General features: G+C 40.0%; 1 protein-coding gene across 8 annotated transcripts in view; it reads right to left on the reverse strand.

Annotated features, from left to right (window-relative positions):
• pdzd2 (PDZ domain containing 2) overlaps positions 1-26,649 on the reverse strand; it is a 104,382-nt gene that overhangs the window by 44,294 nt on the left and 33,439 nt on the right. For 7 of the 8 annotated variants that reach the window (XR_015094830.1, XM_086075926.1, XM_086075927.1 and 4 more), the window contains 6 exons: positions 13,569-13,714; positions 12,626-12,758; positions 10,922-10,975; positions 9,441-9,540; positions 4,604-4,755; positions 3,370-3,489 (listed from right to left, as the gene is read on the reverse strand). Coding sequence is in view for 7 of the 8 variants with exons in the window: in XM_086075926.1 (XP_085932052.1) it covers positions 3,370-3,489; positions 4,604-4,755; positions 9,441-9,540; positions 10,922-10,975; positions 12,626-12,758; positions 13,569-13,714 (705 nt within the window). In the remaining variant the exon portion in view is untranslated. The remainder of the gene's footprint in view (positions 1-3,369; positions 3,490-4,603; positions 4,756-9,440; positions 9,541-10,921; positions 10,976-12,625; positions 12,759-13,568; positions 13,715-26,649) is intronic. The other variant, XM_086075930.1, reaches the window with a different exon arrangement.

Consider the following 26,649-nt stretch of genomic DNA (forward strand, 5'->3'; position numbering starts at 1 on the left):
AAAAAAAGTGTGAAATCCGAGAAGGTTGAATATGTTTATTTGTTTTTGTATTTATCTAATTCCATAGGTATTCATAGCGCAAGTGTGCTTTTTTGTATGGCTGTGATTGACTCAGAAAGTCGCAAACACAAATGGTGTTGTGTCAATAAACTCAGCAGCATTCAAAGTAACAGAACACGACATACACTACTCACAAAAAGTTAGTCATATTTGGCTTTAAGGTGAAATTTATGGAAAATGTCAAAAGTTCACGCGATAGTGATATGAAAGCAGGACATTTAAGTGGAAGGATGCACTGGTGATTTCCTCAGCTCAAGCAATTAATTGAAAGAAAAGTTAACAACAATGTTGGGCACACCACAACAAAAATCAATTACAGCTTGACAATGACGTTGCTGTTCACAAGTCGACCCATTTTCTGCTGAGGCATGCTATCCCACTCTTCTTGAAAGGCAGCCCTCAAGTCATTGAGGTTCTGGGGTGCAGAGTTTCCAGCTTCTACACGGCGACTCAGCTGATCCCACAGGTTTTCAATAGGATTCAGGTCTGGAGAAAGTGCAGGCCATTCCATTTGAGGTACACAAGTCTCCAACAGCCGTTCCCTGATGATGCCACCTCCATGGGCTGGAGCATTGTCGTCCATGAAGATGAAATTAGGCCCGTGTTGTTCATGTAGTGGCACAATCACGGAATTAATGATGTTATTCAGATAGTATTGGCTTGTCACTGTACCATTCACAAAGTGTAGGGCAGTTCTGTACCGACTGGACACACCTGCCCACACCACCACCAAAAGCTCTCCTGGTGACAAAAGTGGCTGATGCATAGCGTGCTCCAACATCATTGACGGCCATCATTTCTACTCAACATGAATCGACTTTCATCTACTGTTGTTCCGATACTGGTATTGGCAGAGTCCCCGATACTGCATTAAAACAGTGGTATCGGTATTGGTGAGTACTAACAAGTAACATACCGATACCATTAATTCTGACGCTAATATAGGACTTTGGATGCAGCATCTTGTGTCTTGCTCATGCACGACATTCACTGACATGTTCACTGCATTCCGAGCTAAGATATTCTATTGGCCCTTGAATGCTCTGAACCAATGGCAGGACAGCTTTTTCATGTTGAGAAAAAAAAACCTTAGGTATCGGTATCGGGGCCAAAAAACGGTATCGGAACAACACTACTTTTATCAGAGAACAGCATTGAGGCCCACTGGTCCCTCGTCCAGCATAAATGCTCCCTCACCCATGCAAGACGATGACGCCTGTGTCTGGTGGTGTGGTCAGTTACCCTTGCAGGTCGCCTAGCACGCCGACCCCGCTGATGTAAACGGTTTTGAATGGTCTGACGTGACACTTGGGTGCCTCTCACCTCCCTTAAACGTGCCTGGAGTTGAGTGGTATTTAACATCTGGTTTCTCAGGGCATTGTTCACAATGTAGCGGTCATCAGCATGAGATTTGGCCAAAGGACGTCCACTTATACTTCTTTCTGTGACTCTTCCAGCCTCTCGGTATCTCTGTTGCCACCTCTGTGACACTCTAAGGTCAGTGGCCACTTCCGTCTGAGAACGTCCTGTTTAAAGCATCACAATGGCACGGTACTGTTGATTCATTGTTAGGTGTTGTCTTGGTCTCATGATGTCAAAATGTGAACAGCATGATGAGGACGACTATTTAAACACAAGCGCTAATTGAACCAGGACATTTATTGGTCGATTCAAGGATCAAACACGTCGTGAATTTTGCCCTTAAGCTTCTCGTTAGAGAACAGCAACTCGTGAAAAAAGTACTGAAACATTTAACAGTTGGACATGTGCATTCAAAAGCTTAGAGAAAGTCACAGTAAGTTCACCTGTAAAGGTTTGAATGCATTTTAGGCCTGTCCTGAAATTTCACCCAAAAGCCCAATATCCCTAACTTTCTGTGAGTAGTGTACCATAAAGTCTTCTCTTCTATATAGTACGCCCACCAACAAAAACTGAAAAGCTCCACCTTTCTATTGTAGCCTAAGCCTGGTTAAATTTGAAAATGATCTGATTAAGCTGCCAGGAATAGGATACCCAGAGTATACAGTATGTACATACAGTAAAGTCTCTTGATTGTAGTATATATGGGTGGAGGATTTGTCCTGATAATGCTGCTGTACAGTGTTCCCTTGTTTTCCGCTGGGGTTAGGTTCCAAAAAAATACCTGCAATAATGTAATCCGCGAAGAAGTTAGCTTTATGATTTAGATTTATTATAAATGTTTTATGGCTCTAAAACCCCTCACCACACAGTTTATACACTTTTCTCATCAAGGTGTTTACATTTTCTCACATTTCTCTCTTGTTTTAACATTCTCAACGTTCAAATCATAAATACAATTTCGAAAATAAGTGAATCATTGGGGGAAAAAATGGATGCAAAATTGCACAAAAAAAATCTGCAATACAGCGAGGCCGCGAAAAGTGAACCATGTTATAGTGAGGGAACGCTGTACACAAATCATCACTGTGGCATCAGTGTCAATAATATTAAATGTATCTATACATTTGGTAGTGTTTGGAGCGAACACTCCAAAGTTTCTTGGTGGCGGTGAAGGGTGGAGTGGTGGAGGGTGACGTCAGGCTCGTCCCCGCAAACATGTAGTGTTGTGTTATGTAGTGTTGTGTTAGCTAGCATACGGCTATTAGGATGGAAAAGGCCGATTTCGAACACTGACCAAAATCCAGCTCAGATTCCATCCATCCATCCATTTTTGTAACTCTTAATCGTCACAAGGGCCGCGGGGAGCTCAGATTCCAAGAAAAGATTCCAGGCACGAGATTTACACAGATTTACACTTTAGGCCAGAGGTGGCAGTCGCGAGTAATAAAGTGACAAACTCCACAATGCCTCATTAATGACTGCTTATGATTGTATTTAAAGGGAGAGTAACATGGAAAAGCTACTTTTTGGAGGTTTTAGCCATGTTAAAATGCTAATTCCTCACAAAAAACATCACCGAAGTGGTGTTTTCCTCCATTCACCCCTCTATGAGAAATTCTAGGTCATTCTGCTCTCCAAGCACCAGCAACTCCCAACCCGAGAAAACGAGCAGGTGCTCACTCTATGACGTCATCAGGTGCGGACCCACCCCTGCACTGTATATGCGGACTAAATGCCCACTCTCTGAGACCTCCATGCTTGCAGGATAGTGATAAAAGTGAAAGCTTGTGCTGTTATTGCAGCATGGACTAAAATGACAAAAATGTGCTTGGTTAGTAAACAAAGGCTCTGATAAGCACATACAATTTGAAGCAGCAAGTACTTATTTGTTGCTGGGAATATAAATTTCAAATACATTTGACACGCTTTAATCAAGAGTGCACCCACCTTTCCCTGGCCTTTCATCAGTACTATGCTGGAGATAATGGATGGCTGTGCAAGTCGCCATGGTGATTCCACTTGAATGGTGCTCAAGGAACGTGCTGATTTCTTAATGATCTGATATTCCTGAAAGGGAAAGGGATATAACAACCAAATGGGAAAATAGTTAAATTGCCATAATAACTCGTCAGCTGCAACTTCCTATACTTAACACACACTGGCATTAATGTATTTTCTATCTTTTCATATATTTGACCCATTTTACATTTCTACTCAGTTACTTGCAGTTATTGATCCATTCCAATGTATGTATTATCATGAATTAACTATGGCATTTGTTTGGGTATCACTCACGCTGCTGTATTTACTGTTTCAGGATTTTTTTTTAGTCTCTCCATAACATAGCAATTAGAGTGTGCAGCTCTGAGTCACTGTCATGATAGCCAGGATAAAATTTTAAAAAGGCTTTGATGTGACACTGTGATTCAACCTAAAGAAAAACAGTTTTCATTAGGTTGAATCACAATAATAATTGTATTATTATTATTATTACACTAATAATGCATATTCATAATTATCAAATAATAAATAATAATTTACATAAGAAATTATACTTTTAGTTATCATAACTCGACCGTCCAAAGCAACCCATTTAGACATGAGACTGAAACAAAAAAGTAAAATGTCAAAATAGAGAGATTAATTTGTGACTTTGAACACGATTAAGGCAAGATGGTGATAACAACAAATATGTTGTTTCTTTATGAAAAATAAACCATGAACAATAAAGTTTTAAGGTCAGATTTAAATATATCGACCGTTTGAGCAGATCTCAGGTGTTCTGAAAGTTTGTTTCACAGTTAAGGAGCAGTGAAACTGAACAGTCAATAAACACACCAAGATTTGTCGGTTGATTTGAGGCTGTTAATGACATAGAATCAAGTTGAGCGCTGAGTTTTGACCTTTCAGTTTTAGGGCAGGACACTTGTGCAATAAAATGGAGAAAGTTTTGGCTTATCCACTCAACGATGCAGCTCTTGCAAGGAGTGACGTCATGCATACTGCGATCACGAGATTACAATTTTAGCATCTTGGCGCACCAATGCTGGTCACAGTGGTCAGTGTTGACTTCATTCTTGTTCCTTCACGCAACGGGTAGCCTGTGCTACAAGCAGGAACAAAAGTCTGGACCTCCAGCATGCCAAATGCCAATGTGAAGGGAGTTTTATGAGTCACTAACCTGTCTATCTCCAGAAGTATCTAGCTGTTGTGGTAAGGAGTGTTTACGTCTGCCTGGCTTTGAAGTCTTCTCCACAGAATCACAGCGGCTTACACCATTCCCCAGAAACAACTCATCATCTTCACCAACTGACTCCAAGCGACTGCTACCTCCTATGGCAGGAAATAATACTGAGCTCAATCCCTGTGAGTAGCTGTGTACAGTTAACTTTTTTATTTTTATTTTATTTTTTCCTGAGAGAGTTAAGTACAGTTAAGTCTTTCTGTGCAACACACCTAACAGAAGAACCAACAAAAACGATACACAATACACCAACTTGTATACCATAAAGTAGGCAGTAATTTTGCATTTTTATTCATGGATTTACCTCATAAGAAATTAATTAAATAAGTTCAAACATGTTACAGTGTTATACAAGACAGCTCGTGTCCAGTAAATAATCAATTTCAAATGACAGGAAGAAAAAATGTGTAACATTTCGGAAATAACTTGCCAAACACTGATTTGGGTATTAGAATGAAACAAAGAAATACATAATCAAAAAGAACTATTTGCGTTACTATGTCATAATGAGTGTTGTCAACATGGTTAAAGACCTAGTGTGCAGTCCTTAGTACCATTTAGTGGTCAAAGAATAGCATTTAGAAGCACGCAGGAGCACACACACACACTCTGGTGGCTCAGAGAGACCACATTTCGCACCACCAATTCTTATTTTGTGTGAGCAAATGAGCATCTCGGCGAGCGAAGGTGACTTGGCAGCTATTGTGCAGCCCGGCAAGCGACGCCAAAAGACAGAGCGAACCGGAATTAGCCAGAGCAGCTAACAAGAGCGGCTAGCGGGAGTTAGTCAGAGCCATAGGCTGGAGTGGCTAATAAGAGCGGCTAGTGGGAGGAGCTAGTAAAAACTTGCAAGAGCCCGAATCACGGGTGTCAGTGATGACCACATTCAGGCCCCAAATGTAGAAGGTAAGCAGCGGTTAACCCATTGGATCTGACACTCGATGCAAGCACCACCCAGACTAACTACATTCACGAAGTTGTCCTTTGGGCATCCGTAGAAGGAAGATGGCGGATAAACATGGCAGCTCTAGTCAGGTGAGACTACAGCCATGTAATATAATGAGTGATTACTAGACCTACAATTATATATTAAAGGGATTACACCACGGAATTTTAAGCCCTATATGCATATAATGATTACATTTGACCTTTGACACCATGGCGATGTAATTTTTTATGAAATATTAGGTATTTTGCTGGCTATTTTTCTAATGCAGAAGTAAAACGCCCGGTTCAGTAAAACCTCGCCTCTCCCCGTGTGGTTGCCGCGCCCCTCTTGTCCGAGCCGCCTGCTGCCAAGGAGTTGTGTGAGCGCTGTGTGGTCAAGCAAGACCGGCCAGTCGTTGTAGTACAACCGTGTCTTCTTTACATGTGGAAATTGGATGGACGTTCAATTCTTCAATAAACATTTGAAACAAAACGGCTCGTTGCCGCAAGAAATCGTAGTGGAGGAGGGGAGAAGAGGAGAGAAAGAAAGAAAAGAACAGGGGAAAAAAGACAACTATGAGCAGGCTGCGAACCAGAGAAGGCTGCACACAAGGCAAGCGTGCTAACCACTAGACCATCCATGCAATTAGGTCCAACAGCGCAAAAAGTTTTACTTGTAGTTTACACAAGTATCATCCAGAACCCTTTCTTGGATTTTAAGACAGCCAATTGTCATTGCACTTTGTCATAGCAAATGTGAAGGATAATTTATTGCTTTGAATTCATTTGGACAGAATGTTTATTGATAAAGGCTACTTTTGTCAACATCCCATGGAGGGAGGTCTCAGAGAAAGTGGGTGTGCGTTTAGTCCACAGAGGCTGTGGGGTCGCACCAAATGACGTCAAACAGTGCCAACAGCTCGTTTTCTCAGGTTGGGAGGGGGTGGTGCTTGTAGAGCAGAATGACCTAGAATTTCTTATACAAGGGCGAATGGAGGAAAACACAACTATGGAGATGTTGTTGGTGAGGAATTAGCATTTCAACATGGCTAAAAACTCCAAAATGTAGATTTTTCACGTTGCTGTCCCCTTAAAAAAAAGAAAAATGGGATACAACTTTTTTTTTTTGCATACTATTGACATAAACAATGTTGTTGTTGTTTTTTTTAATGAATTCTTAGTTCACCACTAGATGGCGCTAGGGATCCTTTAAGGAGCTGTCAACACAAACACTTTCTTTACAATAATATGTTCTATGCAGTCCCAGTATTCTAAGCACGGTATTCTGATTAATATTGTGTTTGTTGAATATGAATTAAGCAGCAAAATCCACCAGATTTGATCCATCTCAGGGTGCGGCCATTTTGCCACTTGCTGTCAACTGAAAATGACAACACAGTTGCTTAGGGCTCAGGTAACAACCAATCACGGCTCAGCTTCAGTAAACAGGTGAGCCATGATTAGTCTTTACCTGAGCCCTGAGCAACTGTCATTTTCATTCGACAGCAAGTGGCAAAATGACCGCTCCCTGAGATGGATAACAACGTGTGGATTTTGTTGCTTAACTCATATTCCGCAAATGCAATATTAATTAGAATGTCGTGTTTAGACTAGTGGGGGCACATACATGATACAACATATTACGGTAAAGAAAATTTTGGGGTAGACTTCCGCTTTACAACAAAAACATTATAGTGGCCTTAGGGCTGGACGATTAAGGGAAAAATAATAATCACGGTTATTTTGACTGTGATTGAAATCACGATTAATAAAATGACTATTCATTGATTTTAAAACGTAATATTTTTTCAGCTACTACAACTCAACTACTCAAGACTATGATCATAGCCTTACGCCCATTCATCCCTTCACGTTGAATGCTTTATACTTCGACACAATTTTTTTTTGTCATGTAGAAGATAACCTTGTAAATATTATATGAAATTAAAGCCTCTTGCATTTTCATTCTGCATTTTCAAACTTAAGCATTACATTACCCTCTTTTCACAAGTCTGGGGAGTTAGTGGGCTAACTTGGGACATCAGGGATTGTATTTTGTGCTATGTCATGTGGGAATGTGTATTGGTATAACTCCTTGGATATTTATATCCTTGAAATTTGAGGAAAGGAAAATCTGTGAATCCTTGAAAACTCATCTTTAAATATGACTTAAAAGAACAGCGGGAAATTAAATTACTAAGACAATAAAATAAGAATACTGTACAATGAGAACAGAAGAAAGATGCGATTGAATTCACAAATTTTTGACAAATTGGAAATAATTTGTGCCTTTGAGTAGTGTTATCTTACCTGTGGGTATGCGTTTCCACCGCATTTGTGTGTGAATATTCATTATTTGAAGGACTAACACTCCCAAAGTCTATGCTAACTTCCCATTAGCATTTAAATGGGATCCTCCATTTACTTTACCATTAGCGCTAAGACAGCGATGTTTTAAAAATGAAGCATGTTTTGTGTGTCAATATACATTGGATGTAAGTCGTCTTGTGTGTTTAGTTTTACAGTTAACTCCAACTAGGGTGTCATTAAACAGCTTAAAGGGCAGAATCACATTGAATCTCACCGGGCTTGCTACAAGCCACGTGGTTCATTCAGGGTACTTTCACAACAGAGTAAACTTGTAAAAGCACCGTGACATTCTGCACATTAATTGTTTTTCTTCGATTATTATGTTTTAAAGATCAAGAGAAAAAACTTCTTTTTTTTTCAACATTAATCGCCCATCCCTAAGTGTCAGGGCCCCCGCTTCCTCCCTATGAGCCCTGCCCATTTGTTCCCTGTTTGTGTGTATGTGTGCATGAGACAATCACGCTGCTGGGCAAGGTGGAGGAGACACAGCTGGAGCAGGAGCCAGGTGCATGTAATCACAATCAGCAGCCTACAAAAGCCAGCCTTGGTGGACTTCACTTCAGCGCCAGATCAACTAACTGTCACACAATTTCCTGCACCTGCCAAAGCTATCTCGCCTGTGGATAGCCTGCTCCCTACCTGGACTCGACCCTCCCCCCCCTTGGTTCTCCCGCTCACATCAGTCCACTAATTAAAAGACTCGCAAGTGACTGTTTGCCTCCCGTGTCTGCACTCGGGTTTTCATCCCACGCCGTCGAACCCTAACACTAAGTGGCCTGTAACAATAGATGCCAATTCAACATTGGACTTTGCGATTGCCGTGGGCATAGAATTGGTGCATAACAAAATTGGAGATTACAATGGGCTTTGAACAGTTCAGTCCAAACTGTAAATTTACCAAACTTTTACAGTTCAATTTCAAATCCAACAGCAGCCATGTTAGATTTGTGATGGACGGTCAGCGGGAGAGGTAATGTAATGGTCATGTCTGCTTTGCATCATGATACTTATACCAAACTAGGGCTAAACATGACATCAAAACCAGTGGAACAGCTCAATGGAACATCGCTAAATTGATCTACAATCCCCAGTTCGTGTTATCACTGTGTTGGATCCAGTGGTTGTGGGTCAGTAAATACCAAATCGCTAACTGCAAAATATATCTCCCCATCCACTCCCCCACACTCGCAGCAAACTAATTCACCTCTATCAGATGTGGTCTTGCGCCGAAATTGTCAACACCCCAAAAACTTGACATGTTCGTAGAATAGCCCCTGTGTACAGAACTATTTGAATATGTTTGTAAGCATTTAAATTTATTTTGAACTGTTTTAAGATCATAGTTTATTGTACATTCATGGTATGAACTACCAATATAGGTAATTAAAATCACTTTTAGAGCAGTGTCAATTAGTCGCGGAACTTCTCCATTAGCAGTCGGCCTCCACTTTTGCGGGGTTTTCACTGTATTACTAACCCTGGGATGGACTGCAAAGCTTTATGGGTGTGGGACTGCAGCAAGATCCTCCAACTGGCTCTCTCTGACATATGTCTTCTAGTTTCTCCAGGTTAGTCAACTGTAAGTAAAAAACAATGGATCTGGTCAATGGTAGTGTTCATAGTCTTCAAATATTCTAATTTTGATTACCAGAACATATTTTAAGATAAAAAAAACAAAAAACAAGAGGGCAGCCGGAGTAGTGCTCATCTGCCTCACAGTAGAACGGCCCTGGGTTCAAATCTCTGCTAAAGCCCTTCTGTGTGGTGTCTCTGGTTTTCTTTTTCCAAAATCATGCATGTTGGGTAACATGCAGACTATTGTCCATGGAGCTGTGACTGTAAAGTGGTCAATACATATTGACATGAGACAAAAGCAACAGGGAGCAAGAGGGATGGGGTTGCAGAGCAAAAAGCATCCGCCTTCTGTGAGAGCCAAGCAGTGTTCTATAATGTTGCCTTCCATGGTGGAACAATACATGAAGTTAATGGCTAAGTTTTGCTTCATTAAAATCACAGAGGATGATAAGGGGTGAGTCTGAATGCTTTAGACGAGATCGACTATGTCTAAGTTTGTGGATTTGTTAAAGTTGACACAAAAAAAAGGCTGAGAATCGACTCCTTAATGTTTAGTAAGTCTTCTCTCATTTAAATGAGCGGTCTAAGGTTGCCACAAACGAAAATGACAAAAACAAAGACAAAACTAGAGAGCGCATCTCTGTTTTGTATGTAGCTCATTCTAGTGAGAAGCATGATCCTTAAAAGTCGTACCTGGATGTAAAAGTGACGAATTGGACTTTTCAGCAATACATAATGAATTGGTATTATTAACTCATTCACTCCCAGCCATTTTCACTGAAGCAACCCCTTTCGCTCCCGGCTGATTTACTGGATTTTGACAGATTTTGCATGGCCCACAGAATATTGTGTTCTATTGCTATTAAAACATGGAACCTACCAAAAGAAAGATTAGAGTCACTTCTTTCATCAGGAAAAAAAACAGATTTGTATCTGTTTCCGTTTTGCAGCAATTAGCTTTAGAATATAGCTAAGTTTCATCATTATTCACAAACCACTTGAAAACACTGGGAAAAAGAGCTTGTTGCAACATAGCCTCGGCTGATCTTATACTCTGCTGCCACCTGCTGGACGGTTTTTGTAATAACTACCACTGCTTTAAAGGACCTCTTCATGTCAGAAGCTGTATCAAAGCCTTCTATATGCTATAGCATAAAAAACATAGACAACGTATAAATACGTTTTTGGGAGTGCAGGACAAAGTATTAAAACACATTTATAGGTTTTTGGGTTTGAATGAGTTAAAGGGGACACACAATTGATCACAATAATACAATTTCCAAATTCTACCACATGGGAGCAAAACAAATCAGAATTTTGTCACTCGAACCATGCAGTATTACAGGCTGTGTTAAGGTGCCGAAAAGAGTCGGAGATACTGACCAGATCTGGCAAACTGGTGGATGGGTGGTGTTGGAATCCTACATCGGATTTCTCCTGCATGAGAAAAAAAGGTTTGAATGGATGTAGGATATCAGTGGGGATGTGCAAAAGAGGCCTAATCAGCAGAGCAGGGATTCAAATACAAAAGTCCTTATTCAAATAAGGGGTAGTGGCTCAGGGTGTAGAGACGGTCGTTCAGTAACCAGAAGGTCGGCTGTGTGACCCCCGCTCTCCCACACATTATCTCCAGTGCTACTCACATGGTGTATGGAAGGTGTGAATGTTTCGTGGTGATCGGAGGGGCCGTAGATGCACACTGGCAGCCACGCTTCTTTCAGCCTGCCCTAGGGCAGCTGTGGCTACTTTATTAGCTTACCGCCGCCACAGTGTGAATGCGTGAGTGCGTGAATAATGTATCCATTCCAGTGTAAAGCGTCTTTGAGTGCTATATAAATCTAATGCATTATTATTATTACTGTAACCAAGAATTATCTCAATGTAAAGCACAGATACACATACGGTGCAACAAGAATTATTTTACATTTAAAAAAATACAAAATTGGCAACCATCTCTTCTTTTTCACATCAGAAATTGTAAATAGTAGAAACCAAAATGAATTTTCACAAAATGTATTTTAAATGACTAAAATGCCAGTGACATATATAACTAATAGGAAACCTGCATACGCTGTATACAATTTTGGGTCATGGTAGAGGATATGAGTCAAAAGATTGAACATAGTACAGCAGTAACCATAATTAAACATTGAAACTGTAGAACTAAACATTTGAAATTGCGTCATATTTGTTAAACGTAAAGCCCTGTAAAGTGAAAATTAATTACTTGTTAATTGACTCGCCACAGAGCAGAATATTTTTAACAGCCCCCGCCAAATTTGGATGATTAAAAATAGTAAGTAATAAGTATATAAAATGAGGCTTCAAAATTATGGAAAATCTAACTATTGTTTCGAAACCATATCCTGCTGAACTGTCAATCAAATACCACATACTTCTTCTGTGTACATTTCCATAAATGTTTCAGCTGTGAAAATTTCAGTGACATCTTTACCTTACCAGCTAATAATGCACAAAGCACCTCTCGCTGTTCAACATTCAACAAGGAAACGGTGAGTAATTCTGTAAGAACAGAATTGATTGCAGCATCCATGTAAGTTTGTTTGCCCTGGCGTTGTCGCTGGCTTTCTGGTTTTGTCACAGCTGCATAACACGCACCAAACACAATGTCGCTCTGTGATTGGTCCGAACCACTGGCGGTGGAAATCAACGGGCTTGGTACGAGATGTATTCTCTGGAGTTTGTGAACTCACAAATACCGCAAGAATTCATCTTGCAGTGCAAGGTTACCTCTTCAGTGCTGTCCCATGAACAATATATTTAAATATCTGCATAAATGTGAGGGTTGTACTCACTTTTGAGAGATACTGCACCTATGTTTTGAATTAAAAAAAACACACACATATTTTTCCACTAACAAGGGTTCTGTGAATCTGTGGTGTTCCGTCATTCCTAGGTTAATAATCACTGGCTTAGGAAAAAATACCCACCAAATGTGTTGATGTTGGAAAAAGTGCCCAAATCCCATTGTCTTGATCAAGCTTTCTGTGTCTAAGGGTGGTAGGGCTTAACAATAAATGATCATAATGGATTTCCTCTTGATTAAGTGTGTGTTAGGTGTGTTACCCTGCTGGCAACGACGAGCTGGACGAGACCAGCTGTAGAGCGGAGGATAGATACAGCCTCTTGATGTGTTAGACCCACTAGCGACTGACCATTAATCATAAGCAACTCGTCACCAGCTTGAAGACGACCATCCCTGTAATACAAACAGCAATGAAAATGCATGGAAACTCTTATGTGCATGCAGATGTTACAAATAACCCACAGTAGCAGAGGGTGGGTAGGGTAATGGTAAGAAGAGTATAGCGAGATGGGCAATGTTTTAGGCAACACATCACTTGCTAACGCACTGAAACGACGCCATCGCACTGTGAATGTCACATTGACGAGGAAGCTTTTAGCACAGATAGCAACAGCATTTAAACAGCCTTTAGCAAGTAATTCAGTGAACAGGTTTTCCTGGATTTGCCATCTTTGGCTGTTGAGTATTCAAAGATTACAGATTTCAATGCCTAGAAAAATTTATAAACTTTCATACATAAAGACTTTTTAAAGATACAGTAGTTTTTTCATTATAAAAAAGCGCAATACTGTAGTTAACATAATTGTAACAGACTTCTTTGAAAAGAAAAGTAGGCCTATAAATACTATAAATAAATTCATCATGATTATGATAAAGGTAAACACAACAATACTTAAGTGAAAGAAAATAGTTAGTTGGATTAAAACTACTACAATTGATCAAAAAGTAACTTAAGTAAATGCACTGCATATTACTACCCACCCCTGACCAGTTATTTGCCGTCTATCCTTCCATTTTTTTAACCACTTAATGTTTGTATATTATACCCTTCTCACTTTAAAATGTCCTCTTTTTATTTAAACTGATTTATATTTTAAATATCCTTTTGATAATAAAACATAATATAAAACAAGTACACAAACAAACAAACAAATCTAGCATTGAAAACATGTTCACTTGAGACAAAGCAGTAAAAAAACAAACCTGTGAATTGTTCCTCCTTCTTCAATATGAGCTATGTTAATACCATGAGGAGAGCGCTTGGAGCCACGCCCACCAGTTATCTGTATGCCCAAGCCCTCTTGACCTTTCACCAGGTGCATTTTCCAGATGTGGCAACCCTGCCTTGGCTTTAAAAAAGGAGAAAAACATTTATTTTTTTTAAAGAATCATACAATCTGTAAGATGGACAAACAAGGGCGATAGGTAGTTTTACTTTCACTTTTACTTGACGCTTGTTGGAGAAATCTAAATGTATGCACTTTACAAAGTGAAATTCAAAGAACATATTAGTTGTATGTCTTTGGCGTATCATCTCAGAGTAAAATACCCTGCTCAAGTTCCCTCCACAGGGCCTCGCAAATCAACCCTTCTGAAGTGTGCTGCTTGTGGGCACAACTAAACCCGGAAGCGAGAAGTTCTGAGAATTGTTTCTATGAGAAGAAAGATGGTCTGTAAAGTCCATTTTAATCGTTTTGTTTAACAGTTTATTAAACTAGACTATAATTATACAAGACAAGTATTCTATTCAGGGATCAAAGAAAGCTATTAGAACAGTCTTTGATTCTAAGTTCTATTTCTATTTGATGATTCTACATTATTTCCAAAATTTTAGCCAAGTAACTAGTGTTGACAGTCTTCTGGCCAGATTAAATTTGAACTGTTTAGGTTTAGTTATAACTGTTTAGATTTAGTCATAACTGTTTTGATTTCCTCAGTAAAGCTTGGTGAGTGTTTGAATAAGGTTTTTAGGTGACGGAATGTCTGAAGAGCTTCCTCTATTCCCACACGCAATGAGCCATTTGTCTGGGGTGAAGCAAATTTGTTAATAGGATTTCTTTGTAAGTCTTATCTTGTGCTAGGTGCCGTCAGGTCTGCGACCTACTATATTTCCACATCAAAAGGCCATCTGTCAATGTTTATTGAATGCTGTTAAAGTCTGTTTTGGCTGGGGGCAAGGGTGGGGAGAAAGGGGAGAGGGGAGGAGTTTGGGGGTACCGCCTTTCTGATAGTATAAAACGATTGCAATTGTCAGGAATCTACACACTTGTGTGTCCAGAATATTCTGTAAAATAAATCCTTCGAAGGACCTGTTCACCAATCTCCAGTCTGTATTCAGAAAATCAACATTCTCACTACCCGGAACAAAACGAACCCGCGGAAAACAAAAATGTGTTTTCCAACACTAGCTATTACAAGCTTTGAAGAAAAAAAGAAGAAGCAAAAGTAGAAAAATGTGATTAATCTCGATTACGCATATATATATATATATATATACACACACACGCACGCACACACACACAGTGCTGCTCAATAGTTTGTGAACCTCTTGAGCAATTTGAACTTTCCAATTGTTTCAACCTGATTTTGTTGTTCAATCTGAACCATTGCATTTTATATAAAATAACAGGTGTAGGTTTAGCATTTCAATGCATTGTTCTTTTTTTAAAATAAATTGTGTAGTCAAAACTAAATTAAAAAGATTTTTTGGTCAATTCATGTAGGTGCAAAAGTAAGTGGATCCTGAGCTACATAGCTTAAAACAAGCAGTCAAGTAAAATCAGGTAGGACAAATTGGTAGCTAAACTAACCACTGAAAAGGACCAATGAAATGAGAGAGATTTAGCGAAGAAATTGTGCATTACTGACTGAAACAGAGACAAAACCACATCACTTTAGTCTTACCCAGGTGAACCAATACAGGTCAGTCATGCTGAGAGAAAGAGAAATATCAGGGGACCTCAGGAAGTGGGTAGTGACAGCACATCTGTCTGGGGAAAGCTATAAAGTCATCTAAAAAAAATTTAGCTTCATCATTTCACTGTGAAGCAGATCATCTGCAACTAGAGAACACTGGAAATGACTACAATCCTGCCTAGAAGTGGACGACCTGCTAAAATATCAGCAAGACCCACAAGACAAATGATAATTCAGGTGAAAGCCAATCTGACCATCACATTGGGGGATTTGCAGATGTCTTTTGCTGCATCTGGGACACATGTGCATGCTTTTCAACAATCAGAAAAAAAGTCAATCGACAAGGCTTTCATGGAAGGCTTGCTAGATAGAAGCCTCTGCTCATTAAAAAGATCAAAGCTGCCGATCTTAACTTTGCCAGAGAGTACCTGGACAAACCTGAAGCTTTTTGGAAATCCCTTCTGTGGACAGATTAGTCTAAAATTGAACTGTTTGGTCACAACTAAAACAGCCATGTTTGGTGAAAACTCAACACTGCATACCAGCAGTGGGATTTCGAAGGGGCATGTCATGCTTCAGTTTTGATAATGCATCGTTACAGGTCTAACTTGCAAAAAAAAAAGGCCTGTTTAGGAACATTAAATCTGATCCAGTGATGTCAACCTGCCAGAAGATCCTAGTGTAAGTAAAGAACAACCTGGAGGATATGGACAAGGAATGACACCTTTGTTTTAAACTACTGTGGTCAATTTATAGTGATGTAATACTTTATTATGATCAATGTACTAGAAGCTTTTCAAACTATACTATAATAATGGACTATGGGTTAGTTTTATCTCAATGTAGCATTGCATTACATCACACATGACAGATGGCACAAATCCTCCTAATTCCATAATAGCTATCTATAATCCATGATATATCCTCTTCATGTCAAAGGCAATCACGACATACAGAGGTAGGGGATGAAAATCCAGTTTTCATGTTGGTGCGTGTTAACATTTGAGTTAACAATGACACTGACAAATTTGTTATGGTAAAAAGTAATATACTAGCTATAGAAACTCTGATCTATATTTATAATGTAATTTGCAAAAAAATATCCATCCATCCATCCATTTTCTGTACCGCTTGTCCTCACAAGGGTCGCAGGGTTGCTGGAGCCTATCCCAGCTGGCTTCGGGCAGTAGGCGGGGTACACCCTGAACTGGTTGCCAGCCAATCGCAGGGCACACAGAGACGAACAACCATACTCACAATCACACCTATGGACAATTTGGAGTGTCCAATTCACCTGCCATGCATGTTTTTGGAATGTGGGAGGAAACCGGAGTACCCGGAGAAAACCCACGCAGGCACGGGGAGAACATGCAAACTCCACCCAGGAAGGCCGAAGCCCGGACTTGATCTCACAACCTTTGCACTGGGAGGTGGACGTGCTAACCAGTCAGCCACCGTGCCGCGAAAAAAAATACATCACTGAAAAATATTTAACAATAAAAGTGTGTGAGATCTATCAAATGTGATTAGCTTTAAGGGTTGGTTTTAAAATAAATAAACAAAAACTCCAGTAGGTTCCGAGGACGCCAGGTGCAAACAATCTTAAAGGGATACTTGACTCATTGAGCCTTTTTCAGCAGTAAAAAGTTAATATTTTGTACAGAATTAATTTGATAACTTAATTATTTTTCATGTACAATTAATACCTTCAAAAACACATTGGCCGTTTCTCAATATGCATTCTTGTCCGTACTTACGTCCTTGTGATGTCTTGAAACATCATCAGTACCAAGTACTGTTCCAATTGCAAGTACGCTAAAAGCCATAAGGGTCGAGCAAAGAACGGACAGAATACCCGGATGTTATTCTTACTGCGAGCTTCCTGTTTTTTTTTATTTTTCTTCTTTTCTTTTTTTCTCTTCTTTTTCTTTTTTTTTCTTCTTTTTTTTAAAGAGCTCAGTATTGTTCATTCGGAAATGTCATCATCATTGCTTCTTTTTTTATTATTTTTTTATATATATGTGTATATATATATATATACATATATATATATTTTTTTGTATGTGGGTGAGTATGTGTATGTGCGTGCGTGCGTGCGTGTGTGCGTGCATGTATTTGTTAGCTCACCAAAAACCTATTAGAAAAAATCCCATACCGTTCACCTAAACCGAACACCGCCGTCAGGAGACCCGAGGGGACCCGAGGGGACCAAAGAGAACCAAGGAAGGTGAAATCCAGCACCGACCAGACACCACCCACCGGGCCACCCACCAGAATTCTTCCCCAACCCAAGAAACATCTAAATTCCAACAAATCCAAAAAAAATAAAAAAAATCAGGGAGACCTCAAGAGACCGAAGGAGAGACTGAGGGAAGGAAGAAAGGACAGACGAAGCCAAGTGAGATCCACAGACACCAGCCTCCACCGATTCAATGACCTGAGGAGGAAGCAGATTGTGTCTGAGTTTCGGTAGATGCTGGTGTGGTGGATCTGGCATGCATGAAAATCTCCACCAAAGAGGGGAGCCGTCGACCCCTGCCAGGACAGAGCAAACGCAACACCTCAGGGCCCCCCAGGCCGCGGCAGCGCCAAAGGACGACCCCCGGGCCCCGCCAGGGCCACCGGCCGGAGAGCACACCCAGGAGCAGGAGCGCCCCCCACCCCAACACGGCCCGCGCCCCCGACCCAACGCAGCCCACCAGGCACCCCACCGGCCCCCAACCCCCGCACCCCCCACGACCCCCCCCCCCCCGCCCCCCATCCACCCCCGCCATCCACCCCAACCAATACATGGGATTTATCCAATTTAGGATTATATTGTGTGTGTGTGGGGGGGGGGTTCTGGAAAGACACCAATGTGAGTTGCAGGTTTTGATCTGATTCTCCTGAAATTGTGGTACATCTATAAAAAACTATCTTTGAATATATAGTAAATCATATTTAATATATATTAATATATGTATGTATAATATTGTAAATTGCAGTTGTTAAACTAAGATTTAATAAAGTTGTACTTTACTCATTAAATATTTACTATTTATGCTCATAAAAGGGGAGGAATACTCTACTAACAAACGTGATGCTGGTGGGGGCAGCAATGCTCATGCCGTGCCTAGTCTGACGGAAATGAAAGAAGAACAAATGTGATGCCCCTCCGCTGCCATTTGTTCCTTGAAGTACGAAATGCATCTTGGTATATTTTCTCAACCAAGCCTTCACTAAGCAACAACCGATGGATCCTTGGTTTAAGAACGACATCCGGGAATTCCGTGTGGTCTTGGCTTCTGCATACTTCCGATTGGAACAGTACTTGGGGTGCCACTGATCACAAGGACGTAAGTAAGGTTTTTTACCAATGTATGTTGTACAAACACATTTTGAAACATCAACATAGTAGTACAATTTCATTGAAAGCTAGTCACATGATAAAACTGCGATGAATTATGGAAATACGCCAGCGAGATATGCGTGCTCGGGTAGTATGTTCTTGAGACCGGCCTTACCAAGACCCGACTCGTTGCGTCACAAGAACAAACTCTGTGTTCTTCATATTGAGAAACGGCCACTATTCTATTTGCTATCGACTGAAGATGACATCATCTGTGCTGAGGAAATAGGTAACGACCAAGCAAGGTTTACCTGTTTTCTGGGTTTGGTCAGCAAACTGAGCCATGATTGGTCTTTACCTGTTTCCTGAGCACGGGTTATTTTTAAAGGTATTAATCATTCATGAAAAATAATGAAGTTATCACATTAATTAGAGAGCAAATATTTTCTTCTTACTGTTGAAAATGACAACAAATTAGTCAAGTATGCCTTTACTCATCTTCCTACTTAAAGCTACTGAACGCAGAAAATTGAATTTTGAATCGCTGCTGCCACCTGTGGCCGGAAAGTGAAACTGCATTTTCCCTTCTTCACGTACACAACCTGCACATGACGTTACATTCCCAGACAGAGGTCGGGAAAGTTTTCCCTCCTCTATTCAATTGAGAGAAGGTAAGGCTGCTAGAGGTGAAATTGTGTCAATTTATCACCAGAGCCGCGTTTCCACCGCAGGACGTTCGGTTATGGGGAGAGGGACGGGACTAACACAGGAACCGTCCTCTCAATCGGCCCTCTTGTGGCCGTGTCTCACTGCGGAGTACGGCCATTTCGCGATGTCATGTGTTTCGGTCGACACGTAATCGCTGTGCGACGGTTTCTCCCGTGACGTCATCCAAGCGCGTCGGAAAACTCAGAGCGAGGAAAGTTTTTCTGATTTTCATGTTTGTGTACATGGCGTGGATGGAAGGCTTGAATGAGAGGAGACGGTGTCTAGACGAAGAATTCAAAAAGTCTATCAGTGAGTGGAAAGAAAATAGACAAAGGATTATAAGGAGACTCCTTTTTGTGGAAAAGTATTTTGCAGAGAATGCATGTCGTCGTCGCACATGGATACGAAGGGTAAGATATTTATATCTAATTTAGATATTTTAAGAAAAATACGCGCACATTTCATGTCGTGTTTATGCGTCGGGTTCAAATGATTTACTTTAAATTATACTGTGTTGCAGAGTATTCTCAGACGCACGAGAAAGTTGTGGTTCAGACTTTCTTTGATGATCAGTGGCTGCAGAACTTCAGGATGTCACAGGAAACTTTTAGGTAATTGTGTGAACACGTGCAACCTGCGATGGAAAAGCAGGATACGAATTTTCGCCTCTGCGTGCCACTCCAGCAAAGGGTTGCAATCGCAGTGTGGAAGCTGGCAACACATGAAGACTACAGAAGCATATCCCACTTGTTTGGAGTCAGCCGATCAACTACTTGCAAGTGTTTGAAGGACTTTTGTTCAGCTGTAGAAAATATACTTTGGCCTCAAGTTCTCCAGTTTCCAGATGCAGTCATACTGCGGGAAATGGCAAACTATTTTGAAAATAGATGGGGACTGCCACAATGTATCGGTGCAATAGATGGATCGCATATCCTCATCCAAGCACCACAGGAGTACCACACACAGTATTTTAACCGAAAAGGCTGGTATTCCATTGTCCTGCAGGCTGTTGTGGATGGCAAAGGATTATTTTGGAATGTTTTTGCTGGGCTTCCTGGCAGCATGCATGATGCCAGAGTTCTGCGCAGGTCTGGACTTGACGACAAGTTCCCAGGACCAACACGTGTCGTTGAGGGACATGACATGGGATACTACATACTGGGTGATGCTGCATATCCGCAGACCAACTGGCTCATGAAACCCTTCATGGACAATGGTCGCCTCACAGAAGAACAGACAAACTACAATTACAGAATAAGCAGAGCTAGAGTGGTGGTGGAAAATGCTTTTGGGCGGCTAAAGGGCAGATGGCGTTGTCTTCTGAAAATAAATTACTGTAACACTGATTTGGTCAAATCGATGGTGATCACGTGCAATGTGCTCCACAACCTGTGTGAAAGCCATGGTGAAGACTTCAAACAGGAGTGGGCAAATCCTGTTCACCTAAATCAGCCAGATGCACAGCTTAATGGTGGGGTTGATACAGGTGGTGCGGCTCGTGCTGCTCTAATGTGCTACCTGAAAAACCGTTAGCGTTCTACAGTGTCACTAGTGTTGTCTACTTTTAAGATAACAATACCATTTTTACATATGTGGCTTGATTGCTGTAATTACTTTAGCTTGGAAACACATGTAAGAGCTGAAAGATGCAACTCCATATAGATATTTCACATGAAAACATGTTTGCTTTATGCCTTTTTTTTTGCTCGCTGTCATCCATTTTGTTTTTTCTTTTTTTTGTGTTGATCAGGGGCAGACAAAACAAGTTTCACTTCTGTCTGTCACCTTTCATTTCTTTTACTTTACTCATTGCTTTATATTGTATTTTTTCTTTTACAAATTAATCAAATTAATTGAATTTCAATTAAACACATGAACAAATGTCGGCATTGAAGAGTCTTTATTTTAAAACACAAAAATGAAAATTTAAAATAAGGCACAATTATACACACTGTAAAAAAAGGATGTGCAAAATAGTAAAAAGTGTGCAATAAAACGTAAAAATAAAAAAAAAGTTCAGTCTGGGTCTTTAGTCCGAGGTGGGGGGTTGAGAATCGGCTTATTCCTATTGAAGAGGACCCCAATAATGCCCCTCAAAAAAGTAAGCGCTACATAAATACTATAAGTACTATTTACAAATCTTTTCTTATTTCCAAAGGCTTAATTCAACTGCAGACTTTGTCTACATTTACATGCAGTCAATAACCCTTTCACACCCGAATATTGGCAATACAGTATTCGAGTTCTGAAAGGCCATGTCAACACATGCAAAACCCAAAATATGCTTGTATTAGAGCCCTGGGTTATTCTTTTTCTAACCCAAATATTTGGGTTAGAAAAATGCAATGAACACACCTTTTATTGGAAATTTGGTTTGTATTGTATGTATATTGGTCTTTGGCGTACAGGAACTACTTGTATGTGCGGCGGCCACCTTACGTTGTCACTCACTAAAGGAGCCTAACTTAAATACATTGCTTTCTCATTTTCACATTATTTTCTGTCTATAGCAAAAAAATGCCAGTGTGTATATATACACACATATATGACTGTCTATAAGTCCGTGCGTCGGGCACGCAACCCACTGGAAATACACAAGCAGGGGTAAACAAAAATGGTGAAACATAGCAACACAGCACAGAAGTACACTTTTGGAGCAAGGAGGGAGGAAACCGACTATTAGTGGAGTGAGTAACATGATTATAATTATCTATTGACCTGGCTGTAAAATCTGTGACTATGTTTGCATGCAGGCAATAACACTTTTAAAACTTTTGAAAGGCCATGTACAACGCGCAATAACCCGAATATGCTCTTATTCTGGTTTTTAAAAACCCGGATAAGGCCCCTGGGTTACCCCTTTCATAACCGGAATACTGGTTCATATAAACGCAATCGGGATACTTTGAATCAACGGGGCATTGCTTTTCGTTGTGCGCATGCTCACAACCTCTTCTTCGTCTCCTTTTCCTCTTCTTTGCTTATTTGTATTCGCAAGGAATCTTGGTTTTTGTAGTAACGACTTGTGTGCGTAGCGCCGTCTCACTCGCTACACGTACGGGCCTTGCTTAAATACATTGATTTCTCCGCAGCGTTTTCACGTTATATTGTGTCTCTATGGCGAAAATGCCACAGTTTGTGACAGGTTAACTATTCATGTGAGACAGACGCAACACCACTCGTAATGCTTAAACAATGTTTATCTCCAGCTTGCAGTGTTCAACAATACACGTCCGTGTAGGAACATTAGATGACACACACATAGTTCCGCTTTATCCCAACAAGTAAGTCTGTGCTTCTGGCCTGTACCGAGAAGAACCACACTTCTGGACCGAGTAGGAAACCGACTACTTTATTTAGCGTGGTGAGTGACATGAATATAATGTATTTTATTGATTTAAAGTTAGAAGCGAAAATGAAGTCTATTTCTGCCACGACGTCATCCATGCTTCGCCCCCTTATATTGGGTTATTCCAAACACCATGTATACGGGGGTAACTCTGTCAACTTGCGCATGTACACGTGTAAACCCGAATTCTGACCATAACCCGAATATTGCCTGCATGTAAATGTACCATTCTTATCAATGACAGTATCCTATCCCTATGCTCCCAAGTCATAAATGTCGTATCTCCAATTCACTCATTCACTCCCAGTCATTTTCACTGAAGCAACCCCTTTCACTCCCGGCTGATTTACTAGATATTGACTGATTTTGCAAGGCCCACAGAATAATGTTTTCTATGGCTATAAAAACATGGAACCTACCAAAAGAAAGATTAGAGTTTCTTCTTTCATCAGGGAAAAAAGTATATTTCTATCTATTTCCGTTTTGCAGCAATTAGCATTAGAATATAGCTAGGTTTCATCATTATTCACAAACCTGTTGAAAATACTGGCAAAAAGAGCTTGTTGCAACATGGCCCTGGTTGAGCTCTTATACTCTTCTGCCACCTGCTGGCCGTTTTTAGTAATAATTACCATTGCTTTAAGTGACCTCATTATGTCAGAAGCCGTATCAAAGCCTTCTGTATGCTCTAGCATTAAAAAACGTATAAATACGTTTTTGGGAGTGCAGGACAACGTTAAAAAAATATGTATACGTTTTTGAAATATTGTTTGTATCGGTACACAACAGTAGCCTATATGACAGCATTATAAGGTACAGTACCATTTTTAACAATGTGATGTTTGGTAACTCAAGAAAGATGTGTTTTTTTTTTCATTTTATGAAAAGTAGTGGCTTTGTGATGCCAGGATTCTGCCCAATATTAATGATATCAAACTTCCCTGTTGCACAGAAAAACCTTTAAGGCATAAAAATGAATTCAAAACAGAGTGATTTTTTGTTTTATTCTTCAAAGAACAGTACAAGTGCTATTGACATGTTTTGTCAATCAGCTTGTGGGTTCATAAGATATTCAACAACTTTCCATTAAAAGCACGTGACATGGATTTATATTCAAAATCCTTCTGATATGGGTTAATACACCAGCTGCCTGTCTATGACCCACATTTTTAACCACTACTTGTCACTCTGGTTTCTTCGCATTTACAGTTGTACATAAATTGATTTAATTCACTCAAAGTTTCAGTACTACGCAAATAATTTGAAGATTTAAAAAAAAATAACTTCGCATTGAACTGGTCTACATGATTCCAACCATTTTTGACTCCATATCACACTGCTGACTGTTTTGTTTCGCCCGATCACTGACGTTTCTCCTTGCATGTCAGCATGCGTATGGACCTCTACGTAGTGTAAAATTTCCCCTTCAAGCATTATTAATTATACATGTAAATAATTCATGAATAAATGATAAGAATCCCACTTCACAATGTAAAATATTTAGACCATTCCTTTGCAATTTAAATGCGTGTCTAGACACAGCAGCATAGCACCATGATAGATAATAAGATACAACATTAGTGCAATTTAGTAAATCAACGCTTGCAATTGTAATTTAGCGCTTGCACTAGTGATAACTTGAAAATGAGAAGGGCTGACTCAAGACACCAGTGTTACAAAAAGGGCAGGAAATGAGTCACATTATTGAGTTAATTAAGTTGCATATACAGGTAATGTTAGTTTTGGCCAGCTAACTTGACCACTTGCCCTGGTTTAAGATACACCAACATTTTCCATCTTGGTTTCTCCTTTATTACTTTTGTGTTTAACATTGGTGATGGTGGTTGTGATAATGTGTACAAGGTTATTTTAATTGTGTATTCATATTGGTTGCAGGCATGCTGTTGTACATTGCACGTCCAAGAACAGCCGTGCCACAAAGATGATGCAGAACATTATTAGAGCTAACACACAGAGGTGGGCATTCCGTCAAGTCTGACGAACGAGTGTTTTCGTCATGAAACTGACTTACAGTATGAAGTTTTTAAAAATGCATATTTTTTTAAAATGCACCTTTCTTTTTTTTAGCTTTTATATTACTTATGCAAGTGGAGCAAGACTAGCAAAGTAAGAATTTTCTTGCTCAGAGGTATGGAGGACCAAAACTGCCCAAATAAAAAGTAAATAAATCAATAAAAGTGAAAATAAAAATTTAGATTAAAAATAAAATTGTATTTGTATTTTATAATTAAATTAAAAACATTATATAAATGGAAATAAACAAAATAAATTAAAAATAAAGCCTGCCAAATAATACATGCACGTCAATGCAATCCACCTTATTCCTGAGGGCTCTCGTGGAGAAACGATTTTGCGATAGACTTACACTTCCGGGTTCTGGCCATAATGTTGCTCTTTATTTGAACATTTAAATTTTCCCTTAACTAAACCATCCTAAGCCCCTATTGCATTTAAAATAACTTGCACAACTTCAGAACTTGTTGCGCTATTGCCTTTTGTATGAACAAGCAGAAGAAGTTGAATCTGTGACTAAAAAAAGCAATGTTTCAAACTGCTACCCCTGACAAATGTTGTGAAAAACGCGTTTCCAGAACCTACTGGGATAAGGAACACAGAGGAATTAGTCTGAGAACCTTCATTTGAAATGCCTCATCAACCACCTATGCACGAGTCGTTTCATTTTGTGGACATAGAGGACGGCACAACGCGCACATTGAACCTGCTTGCTTTGCGACAATTAACACAGGAGAAAATTCGCCGCATGCCAACATCGACATCAGGAATGAATTTTATACCAATAGCCAGGGTTGGCAGGGTTAATTTTAAAATGTATTCTGTGACAGTTAAGTGACCTGCTAAAAAATGTAGTTAGTAACGTAATACAAGTACCGTGATATTGAAGTAATGCAACTGGATAACTTTGAATTACTCCAATATCAAGTATACTCATGAAGTCAAAATAAAAATAAATACCACAATATATATTTCTATACAGCGCGCCCCTGCTATTTGCAGCCTACCAATAGCAAAAATCCTTGTATATTTGGCAACCATTTTAATGCATGTACAGTATAGATTGGTTGATTGATTGATTCAAGGCCATATGCTGTTTTAGAATTGTCACTGAAAAGCACCTTACAGACAGACAGACAGACAGGCCTGTCACGATAAGAAATTTTGCTTGGCAACAAATTACCCCAGAATGTATTGCAATAAATGATAATATTGCGGTTTTCATATAATTTTTCAACTAATATAATGATAATGGTATAATAAATAAATCCAAAGAATTCCCCCACATGAGCAGTTGTGTTCGGCTTTGATACCAGCTCCATTTGTCCGCATTATTTCCAAATGATCGCTGTCCTTACTACTCAGAGGCCCTCACGGTGAAACTGATGCGCCAAATGCGCCGCTGTTGTGCCGGAGCGGTTGCCCCCGAGGAGGTGTGTATCCCCTGCCGCGGGATCTTAGAACTTTTACCGCATAAGTGGCGATTTTTCGAAAATGTTCCTTGTTCCTTACCCTAACCATAAACTTAAACTTAAAAATTGTGGAAGAAAACAGAAAAAACATTAACATTCATCAGTCGTTTGAACTTTTTCTATGTATGCTGCGATTTCCTACTGCGTGTGTGGTCATTGAACGCACCTTGAGTCCATTGCAGAATGCGAGCGTTGTCTTGCTTTTGTTTATCTGCGATAAATATTATTTTTCTTGTTGCAAAACCTTGTTTGTAAAACTCAAAAACACACGTGCCTTCATGCGTTTATTGAAAAACATGCGTAACCGCTGCAGGGGATACAGATTTTTCCGTGGGTAACTACTTTGGCACGGCACCGCCTCCAAGAGTGCATGGCAAGATGATTCACTCCTCAATACGCTAAGCACGGTTTAGGAATCAGTTGTGACAGGAAAGTTAGTACCCATGGTCTTACCCAGTGTCTTTGGTAAAGCTCGCA

This window comes from Leptonotus elevatus, chromosome 5 (genome assembly GCF_054856555.1).
Source record: "Leptonotus elevatus isolate MCC_2025b chromosome 5, RoL_Lele_1.0, whole genome shotgun sequence".
Classification (NCBI taxonomy): Eukaryota; Metazoa; Chordata; class Actinopteri; order Syngnathiformes; family Syngnathidae; genus Leptonotus; species Leptonotus elevatus.